The 10736-nt window shown below is 42.6% G+C and overlaps 1 protein-coding gene across 2 annotated transcripts in view; it reads right to left on the minus strand.

Moving 5' to 3' along the window:
- Positions 1-2778: 2778 nt before the first annotated feature.
- Lgr5 (leucine rich repeat containing G protein-coupled receptor 5) overlaps positions 2779-10736 on the minus strand; it is a 133742-nt gene continuing 125784 nt past the window's right edge. For both annotated transcript variants that reach the window (XM_050135583.1, XM_050135582.1), the window contains 4 exons: positions 9947-10072; positions 8851-8996; positions 6552-6635; positions 2779-5342 (listed from right to left, as the gene is read on the minus strand). In XM_050135583.1, coding sequence (XP_049991540.1) covers positions 4255-5342; positions 6552-6635; positions 8851-8996; positions 9947-10072 — 1444 coding nt within the window. In that variant the 3' untranslated portion in view covers positions 2779-4254. The remainder of the gene's footprint in view (positions 5343-6551; positions 6636-8850; positions 8997-9946; positions 10073-10736) is intronic.

Below are 10736 nucleotides of genomic sequence, written 5' to 3' on the forward strand. Positions count from 1 at the left end.
CTGGACTGAACTCACAAGATCCAGTTGAAGAGTGGAAGGAGTGAGAACATGAGCAAGGAATTCAAGATCATGAAGGGGTCATCCACTGAGACAGTTTGCTTGAGCTAATGTTGGCGCACCAACTCCAACTGGACTGAGTGAACGAGCATGGGATCAACCAAGCCCCTCTGAAGGGGCAGACTGAGGGGCCACTGATAGTGACACTGGGATGTCTCTACTTGCATATACCGGCTTCATGGGATCCTATTCTCTTTGGATGTAACCTTGTTCAACTTAGACGTAGTAGGGAAGGCCTTGGACTTTCCACAGGGCAGGGTGCATGGCACTCCCTTAGGGTTGGAGGGTAGAGGAGGGTCTGTGGATGGAGAGGGAGGGGCCTCGAACTCACATTGATCCACCTGCCTCTGCCTCCTGAGTGCTGGGATTAAAAGTGTGCAAAAACACCACCTGGCACTGTAAATTTTCTTCAAGACCATTTTCATTATGGCCCATAGGTTTTGGTAGCTGTGTTTGAAATTCATTTTCATTTAATTCTAGGAACTTCTGTTTCTGTTTCTGCAATAGGACTTATGGTCCTAACTGGTGTTAGTTTGCTGGTAGAGTTTTTCTTTCTTTCTTTTGTACTTTTTTATTTTTAAAATTCAAGTCCTTGGTTTTCTCTCTATGGCGGCATTTGGAACGGAGTGGAGGAGTAAGTCATAGTAGCCTTGAGATGTCATTTCCGTCTGTGGGGCTGGTAGTTCAGTATGGGGCTCTAGCTCAGGTCTTCTGAGGGTCGGGTGCCGTCCTGTGTTAGCTTGGGCCTCCTCCTGGATCTACACCTTTCGCGTGGAACTCTGCACACAGCTGTGGGCTTTTCCCAGCATCAGATCCCATCCCTGCCCCGGGTCCAAAGCTTCTGCTGAAGCCACTACATGATGTGGGACTTCAGTAGTCCTTACCCGAGCTCAGGATTGGTTCCTAACCTGGGTTTGCTACTTCCACTAAAGCTTCTGCAAGGCGTGGAACTACCCCTGTACTCCTGGAGTCAAGTCTGGTCCTCATCCTGGGTCCACTGCTTCTGCTGAAGCTACCCTGGGAGGTGAAATTTGCCAAGCTCCGATCCCTAATTCAGAACTGGTCCACACCCCAGGTCCTATAGAGTATTTTTTTCTCTCCCCTAACTGCTGAGCCGTCTCTCCAGTCCCTGAAGGCACTTTGTAAACCATCAATTTAAATCATTTACTTTAGGCAAGGTTGTTAGTTTTTAAAATTCGTTTTCACTACTGTTCAGCCTGGAGCCCTTTGTTGTATATTCCCTGCTGATCTGTCCATCGGTGGAGATGGATTCCAGTTCTTTCTACACTGCACTATAGTGGAGAACATTTATCAGACTTGAGAGCAGTGTTCTGGGTGAGGTATAACTAGCATTTTGATATGAAAGTAATGACGTATGGGGACTTATTTTTAATAAGGGTAGATACAAGTGTTTTTTCTTTAAAAAAATTTACATTGTTGACTGTGCTTCCTTGAGCAGGAGAAACAGGTATGCTGGTAGAACCTATTGCTAACTTAGATTGTCCAAAAATAAGTGTGCTGAGAAGAAAGATCAGGGCCCATTCTGAGTCTGTTACCTAGGCTAAAAGGAATGGGATTAAGAGGAACAGGCCCCTGTTGTACCATACCCAAAGACTGACTGAGTAAGGGCTGCTCACAGGATCCCACTAAGTAGGTATACCTGTTAACTAGGTTTGGGATGCAGTGTATGGTTAAGTCTGATGGCTGGGTGGAAAACAGTGTCAGTTAACTTGGACATGCGCTGTAAGCACTGACTGCTTTTACCAATAATGTTGGTCCTCCATTGTATACAGTCCAGGGAGGCATAGTCAGATCCCCATAGAAGCTGCAAGTCTGACACAGAAAATTAACTTCAATTTCTTATGTTTTGGGCAAAGGGAACTGAACAGAAACAGTACATTTTATTGAGTTCTGGGGGCACACGTTCTTGACATGGTCATGAAATGTATCTACATTAAATTTATAAGTTAATTTTTTAAAAGGTTTATTTAACTTTTTATTTTATGTGCATTGGTGTGAAGGTGTCAGATCCCCTGCAACTGGATCTTTAGACAGTTGTGAGCTGCCATGTGAGTGCTGGGAGTTGAACCCGGGTCCTCTGGAAGAGCAGTCAGTGCTCTTAATCACTGAGCCATCTCTCCAGCCCCCAGAAAGCATATTTTTTTTTTCTGTTTTTTGTTTTTTTGAGACAGGATTCTCTGTGGCTTTAGAGCCTGTCCTAGAACTAGCTGTTGTAGACCAGGCTGGCCTCAAACTCACAAAGTTCCACCTGCCTCTGCCTCCCAAGTGCTGGGATTAAAGGCGTGCACCACCACTGCCCGGCTAATAAGTTAATTTTATAGAACACTCAAGTCCATCCTCAATAATTTTAGATTGGTTTGTTTTCACACTTTTTTCTAATTGGATATACATTTTTTTCTTATATTATTAAGAAATCTGGAACTAGTGTAGGCTGTAAAACCCAAAGCATCATTGAGGACCATAAATTACACCAAAGCCATGACCTATCAGCTACAGGGAAGATAATTTAGAAGCTAAAAAAACCTTTTGATTTATTCTCAAGAAAGATTTACTTAAGATGAGTCCAATATATCTAAAGAATTAGAGCACAAATATATAGAAAATATACACTAAAATGGAAAACATTAGGAGATCTTGGATGGGTCTGTACTATCAATCAACAGACTTGAAAATATATTTGTTTTGCAAGTTGCAAATTTTATTAAAAATTTATTTTTTGCCCAGTAGAAAAGCAAATTTTGAGTCTATTTACAAGCAATATGTATTTACACATATTATATACAATTAATGCCTTTAAAGGAAATGGGCAGAGAAACAATATATTTGGAAGAATATGTCACTGTACATGGTTTATTATCACTTTCTTCAATGTCACTGCATCTTTACTGTAGTAATAAATACAATTCTATATGTACACATCTTATAAAACATCTCATAAATGTATTTTTTTAAAAAAATTCCACATTAAAACATCTGATCAAAATAAAACATGCTTATATAAAAATAAATCTACCTAACAGCCTTTTGGTTTGGGTGCAATGAAGCTAAATGTAGGATCACAGGAGTTAAGAATAAACCCTTTCACTTTTCAAATTTAATAATTTGGATCAAAACATCTAACACCCATGTTAATATGGAAGAAACAGAGGAGTCATGTTCTTTGTATCCGGTGGTTGATCCAAAAAGGACAGATAAAACCAAACTAAGTAGAAAGAGAAATACTCTGCCCAGTTTCTGTTGAGTCCCAAGTGTCAGGAGGCACTGTTGCCCGAGCTACTACTCAGCGGCCTAATGGACGTATGTCCTGCCCGCCCCTGAGTGTCTTACAATGCACAACCATCTGAGGCAACGATAAAACATCTTCCCCAAAGCATGCTCCCACTCAGAAACAAATACAAATCCCACAGTCGCTTCCTAGGTAGGCCCACTGTGGGCAATGAACTTTCTGAGCTTTGGCTGCTAGAGATTTTAAAAATGAATCAGATTCGTAAAATTTCTACCGATACATAACTGCTTTAGGAAAAATTTAATTTTCCTTTCAAAAAACTTGTCGCCAGTTTTCTTTTATCAGGGAAAGATGCACTGAGTGCTTACTTATAAAACCCAGTATCTTAAATTGATGTATGAATGAATTAAAAATGTCTCACATTATTTATCCAGGAGACTGGTATCTAGGAAGGACCTATTCTGACCAAAGGACAAAAACATCTTCACGTGGTCATTAAAATGAAACCCTGTGGGCAATGTAGCCCCCCCTTTTTTGAAAAAATCAATATATTGCCTTATAATGTTAACCCTCTTCTAAGGAATTTGTCAATTTAAACATATCCATCACGTTACTGCACGAATCCCCCACTACCAGTGGTTTCTGCTGGTGAGTGTAAAGAAAATGCAATGGCAACTAGATACTTTGTTTCTTTGAAGAGCATTTCGTCTGCTTTTCAGATCTAGGCTCATCTAAGTAACGTGATGGATAGCTGAACAAATTATAGAAGCAGTGTTTAGATTTATATCTCACGCTCCAGTATCAGTAAGGTGATTAGCTCTTCCATACTAACTTATAGACGTCTACTTGGGTTGTAAGCCGGGTTTCAGCTCAACTCTTCTTAGCTAGTGTTCTGATATAAATCTTCTTGCAGGTTTGCCACTTTGGAAAACAATCCTCTCCCATATTACCTAGAGGCATGGGACAAAGGCTACTGAAGAAAGGTGGCAGCTTTCCGTCATTGGGTAAGCTGGCGACGACCCCGAATCGGAAGGCAAGTCATAGGCTACGCTGGCATGCGTAAAGGCTACCAAGGCTTGGGTTGAGTCACAGGACCGTTTTTCAATATCGTCGGAGTTAATGGACAGCAGACTTGGGTGCTTTGATCTCGTCCAGAAATGGGTTTGCTTTCCTAGGCTGCCCATATCCTCCTTAAAATGGGGGTTGAAGACAATGTAGAGAAGGGGATTGAGACAGGCAGGAAGCGGGACGATCACTAGAAGGATAAACTTAATTACCTCCGGACTGATAAATGTGAGGTTTAGCAAAGAGGAGAAGGATAAGAAAGCCACGGGGCAGTAAAGGACACAGTCGGTGAAGAGCAGCAAGGCAATGTGTTTCACCATAGAACAGTCCCAGAGATTCTCCAGGTCTCCTTTCTCCAAATTGCAGTAGAGCTTGGTATAGGCAATGGTCATTATGAGGAAACAGAGGGAGTTGAGCAAGACGAGAGCCACCATGTAGCCCGTGGTGCTGGGCTCCCCGAACGGCAAGGGCAGGCAGAGCGGCGACGCATTGTACTTACTGCCACCCAGCAAGGGGACGGTGGCGATGGTCAGGGCCAACAGGACACACAGTAAAATGATCACCTTTAGGCTAGACAGGGGTGTTTTCATTTCAAACTTTGAAGAACCTTTGACAGAAAAACCGCGTTCCAGGGCTGCCAGAGTGAGCAGGAAAACAGACGATTCCGAAGCAAAAATGGACAAGAAGCCAACGATTTGGCAACCGATTCCATCTTCCCACCACGCGCCGTGTTGCGCAAAACTACCAAAAGTGAACGTGTCCACAACAGCCAGGACAGCACTGGAGACCCCCATGAGCATGTTCACCACCGCAATCACCCCGATTAAAAGTTTTATGGAGGAGATGTACAGAGTGGTTCTGAACACTGCTGACGTCACCAAGGCGTTGCAGGAAAGCGCCAGCACCGCGATGGTCCACACTCCGATTCTGATCAGCCAGCTCCCAAACAGATGGTCACAGGGCTTGAAGGGACCTGAGTGTGGGAGGAAGAGAGAGACTGTATCAGACTGGGTCCACAGACGGTGCAAACCTGCCAAGAAACGGAAGTCAGTAACAGCCACCGTAACTATGGCTTGCTTCTGTTTCTCAAACTAGTGTGAGGACCGCCTTGGAGTTTCCAGAGCACTGACCCATTGATGCCCGAGGTTTTTGTGTTCCCAGAGGAGATATAGAAAGATAAAAATGGAAAAATTAGTCTTAAGGCATGGCAGTGTGGACAATGTGAAAAGCCAGACCACCCGGATATCTCACTAAGACCTTCAGAGAGTTTCTAGGGCTCCAGAGTCCAAGAAAGAGACTCCTAGGGAAATAGTTCATGTGAGACACAGTGTGGGTAGGGATGCTTGTTGATTGGAAAGAAAACATTCCCCCACTAAATTATCCACCTTTTTTTCTTTTTTTAAAAAAGGAATAGGATAATTTAATGAATTCAATATTTTTAAAACTCATATTATTTGTTATCGTTTTTTGTTTGGTTGGTTGGTTTTGGATTTTTGATACAGGGTTTCTCTGCAGCTTTAGAGCCTGTCCTGGAACTAGCTCTTGTAGACCAGGTTGGCCTCACACTCACAGAGATCCACCTGCCTCTGCCTCTCGAGTGCTGGGATTAAAGGTGTGTGCCACCACTGCCCGGCTTTTATCATATTTTTTTTTAAAGCCATGGTCTCTTGACATAGCCCTGGCTGCCCTGGAACTGTGTTGACTAGGCTGACCTTGAGCTCAATGAGACCCACCTGCCTCTGCCACCCAAGTGTTTGTCAGGGACTAAAGATGTGTGCCACCATACCCGGCAAGGCCAGAGGCTTGAACATGTTAAATAAACCCTTTCTTGTTGGGCTACATTCCCAGACCCATGATTATTTAGAGAAAAGATCTAAATTATTAAAAAAAAAACCATTTATAGATTATACAAAGCAAGACTATGGGGTACTATTCCATGCTAAACAGCCATATTGCCTTCTGAATCATATGTGCTTTTGAGCATGCGCCAACGCTTTAGTTTGTATTAACCTGAATCATGTTCCCCACAAAGTTCTACTAGTGAATGAAGTTCCGGTTGTCAGGGACAGTGTGACCCCCCCAGGTGGGCAGAGATTTGGCTTCTGAAGTGTAGCCACAGTTGTCTAAAGCCTCAGAGTCCACACGGTCCTTGATACCAATGCAGTGTTGATGTCTCTCTCACCTGGAGAAGGGGAACACTGCACCGAATGAAGAGCTTTCAGGTCTTCCTCGAAGTCAAGGAGGAAATCTTCAAGGTCCCGCTCATCTGCAGGGATGAGAAACCCTGGAGTGGTTAGTTCTCTCATGAGGAGAGACTTCGGTTGCCCTCATGAACTGTCGCACAGAGAAATGAGGGCAAGACTTTGCTGGAGGGTCCTTTAGAAAGTCCCTGTTGACATTCTATTCAACCTACTCTGGCAGTATTCTCGCACAACTGAGGGTGAGGAGGAATGGTCCCATACTCAGGGTAAAAGACCCAAGCCTTCTGAGTTTGCTGTTCCCTGGAGTCTGTGATGGTCCTAAGTTTCTCAGACCTAAATCCAGGGTAGGGACCACATTTTATCCAGTTTTCTAAGCATTGGGGATGTTGCTCAGAGGTAGGATGTTTGCTTTGCATGCTCGAGGCCCAAGGTTTGCTTTCTAGCACCCCCAGAAACTTCCTTTAAGGTGGACCAGAAGAGAGAGCAGATCTCTAACACTAATATAGCTACAGTACAAACGTCCCAGGCTGCTTTCTCTGACCACAAGATGGAGAACCAGTTTCTGTGTTCTTTGGGGGGAATTCTGTGTAACAAGAGACAAAGTAATAACAAGATGCTTGGTTTAGGAAACTATCTTTTAAAAACGTTTTGTGGCTGGGCGATGGTAGCTCACGCCTTTAATCCCAGCACTTAGGAGGCAGAGGCAGGCAGATCTCTGTGAGTTCGAGACCAGCCTGGCCTACAGAGCTAGTTCCAGGACAGGCTCCAAAGCCACAGAGAAACCCTGTCTCGAAAAACCAAAAAATAAATAAATAAATAAATAAAATAAAAATGTTTTGTGGTTTAAATTCTTTTCCTAAAGATGCACATTTTCTTGGTTTTGTGTGCGACTTGGGCATGAGTGTGTGTGTGTGTGTGTGTGTGCGCGCATGTGTGAGCATGTGATCACTCAAAGGGACACATATGGATGTCGTGGGTCAGTGTTGGGATGCTCAATACCTTCCTTTTGTTACCTTCTGAGACAGGGTCTCTCACTGACCCTGGCGCTCACCCATTCGCCTGGGCTGGCTGATGATTAAGCTCTCGTTGCTTCCTGTACCTCACAGCACTAAGATTACAGGTGCTCCCCGACACATCCCACTCTTTAAAATGTGGGCATTGGAGGATCTGAACTCAGATCCTCGTGCTTGTGCATCGAATCCTTTACTCACTCAGCAACTCCCCATCCTCCCAGTTCTGGCATCACTATGTTTTCAATCCCTTTGCTGTTATTCCAATACACGGCTCACGGCTAAGATTCTCTGATCTTGGAAACAAATTCCACGAAGGACATTAGCACTATTATACAGTCCCGGGGCTGATGTAGTGTCTGGAACATAATGGACTCTCTATTTTTAAATGTTTAATTTTTAATGAAGAAGCATAGGCGAGATTAGAGTTGATGGGGCTGGAAGAGCCAAAAGTAAAGGAAGAAGAAGAGCAAGATGCATGCTGGGTGATCTAAAGCAAGCAAACAAGGCTCTTAGCTCCTCAACTGATAGGAAGGGGCAAGGTTAAGGGAACTTGCAGACAGGTTGGATTACACGTTGGAATCAACAAATCACTAAGGTCCTAAGAACAAGAAGCTATGCTGTTAGACCTTGTGCAAACTCGCAAGGTTGGCAGGGAACGGAGGGGGTGCTGCCCAAGGCGCCGCTTCATCTCTACAGGTGTGGGGGAGAGAGATTGCTTTCTGTTTAAATAACGTCTTCGTGCGAGGAAAGCCGAAGCTTTACAGACATGATCTCACCTCTCCCTCCTGACAGATACCCCTGTGGGGGACTAGGAGAACACGAATTGGAATTAGTTGGTGGAGAAGCTGAATTCTTAGGTTCTTCTGTTCGAATATGGAAGAATTAAAAATGTCTGTCTACCCACCCCATCCCCTACTCCCTCCAGGTTAGGAAAATAAGTGTGGTCTTTTTTTTTTCTTTTAGAGAAAGAAGTGCAGAAGGATATTTGAAAAAGGATAGGATCCTCTAAAAAAAAAAAGTGTGGAAATACTGATATAGTGATCACCTCTGAGGACTGGGTATGCTAAGGGAGGTCTACTTATAATAAAAAGGCCAGGAATTCGTCCACAGAATAGATGGCAATTCTTTCTGTCTTTTTGAGTCTTTACAAATAGCACCGACTCTGCATTTGCTGGGTGCTCACACGCGGACTCCTGAACTTTCGATGGTCTGTTTAATAACTTCGAGACCTTTCTGGCTGCAATTCCCTCACCTCATCAGTTCTTACCTGGAACTTGCAACAGCCCGGCATCTTTCTTAGGAAGGTCATCCATACTGCTGTTACCACTTTTACTCCACTGATTAGAAACTTTATAGACATTCTCACATGCTTCAAACGCACAGCACTGGTAAGCGTAAGGCATTTCAATAATCCTTTAAAGAAAGGAGGCAAAACAAGAAAAAAAAATATACTTAAGATGGGTCATGAAATACAATGTTTATCTTTTCATGCAGTGATTCTCCTTTTGGAGTTTAGCCTAAATAAATAATCCAAAATATACGCTATTTGAATAAAGGTGTTCATTCCAGCGATACTTGTAACTGCAGTCATTAAAATTTACCATCATGAAATGTTTATAATCATGGAAGTTGAGTGATGTGATTTAAATGATGGAAAATTTCCACAATAAAATGATTTTAAACATGAATGGGAGGAAAATTATGGCAACGTTATGTCAAGTAACCAAAATATGTCGTAAATTTTTATGCATCTATAGATTCTAATAACTTAGGTGATGTGAAACATAGCCTAGAAATAAACAACACAAGGATGGCATTTTGAAATATACTTTTCTCTCCTCCATACTGTCTTTTGGGGCTTTATTACTTTTTTGGCTTTAAAAGCAGGCAGACGGTATTGTGGCTTAAGACATATATATGTAAACACAGAATCTTTAAAACACTTCTTTGTTGCTAGTAAACATAGCAGGTTTTAAAGAGCACTGCTTCCTCAAATGCGCAATAATTTAGTACGTTTTATTGCAACATATGCATGCTAGAGGAATTAAAAATCGTAAACGGGAGGGCAATAATGTTACAATGTTATTTAATTACACGGCCTAGTGTATATCCTGCAGATCAACGCTTTTCAGGTTCTTTCCATGAACTCTGATTCCAGGAGGCATCTCAGAAAGGAAATGTGAACAGGAAGACAGGCTCCCACTTCCGGCTTGTCCTAACAGTGTTCCAGGGGTGGGAGGACTCAGGGCATGAAATGCAATTCAAGAGGGTCTCATGACCTCATAAATTTAGCAACCGCTATAACATGTCTATTATTCCGCATGACCACAAATGTATCTCATTAGTTTCAATGACAAACTCACTTGAGCTCTGGGAAGTTTGCAGATGGTATCAGGCTCTGTAAGGCACGATTTCCTGTTAATTTTAAGTGAGTTAAACCATGTAACCCAGTTACAGGGAAAGACGTTAGGAGGTTGGAAGAGAGGTCCCTGGAAAACATCAAACAATCGGCTTTTAGTGCCTACATTAGCATAAAATGTCTCTGTTTACAAAAGCAGTCTAAGGATGCTTAAACTGAAACTTCTCAATAAAAACTTCTGAGCAAAGTTCTTACTCTTAACGGTAAAACTCGCCATTCAGATTCCAGCTTCTGATAGCTTTTCTATTTATAATCACAGCTGGACGATGACACATTTTAAAGGCATTAAAATTGTTCTGTGTTTGGCTGGGCAGTGGTGGCTCATACCTTTAATCCCAGCACTTGTGAGGCAGAGGCAGACAGATCTCTGTGTGTTTGAGGCCAGCCTGGTCTATGGGGTGAGTTCAAGTACAGCCAGGGCTACACAAAGAAATCCTGTCCTGAAAAATCAAAAAAAAAAAAAAAAAAAAAAAAAAAAAAAAAAAAAAAAAAAACAAATTGTTCTATATTTGGCCTCAAATTTAGTGGGGACAACTAAAATCAAGGGGAAATACGCATATGCGAAAAGTGGTAGGAATGACCAGTGCAAAGTTGAGGAGTTTCCTTCCTTCCTTCTCCCCTCTTCTGTCAGAATAAATGCTTCGTCAACTTATTCCATTAGGTCTGATTTCTCAGCAAAAATGAACAATTCCATTTGAACAAGCAGCCCAAGCTATAACTCAGGTCTCCAGTCA

The sequence above is a fragment of the Alexandromys fortis genome, unplaced genomic scaffold, assembly GCF_014885135.2.
Source record: "Alexandromys fortis isolate MF-2015 unplaced genomic scaffold, M_Fortis_MF-2015_v1.1 scaffold_24, whole genome shotgun sequence".
In the NCBI taxonomy this organism is placed as follows: domain Eukaryota; kingdom Metazoa; phylum Chordata; class Mammalia; order Rodentia; family Cricetidae; genus Alexandromys; species Alexandromys fortis.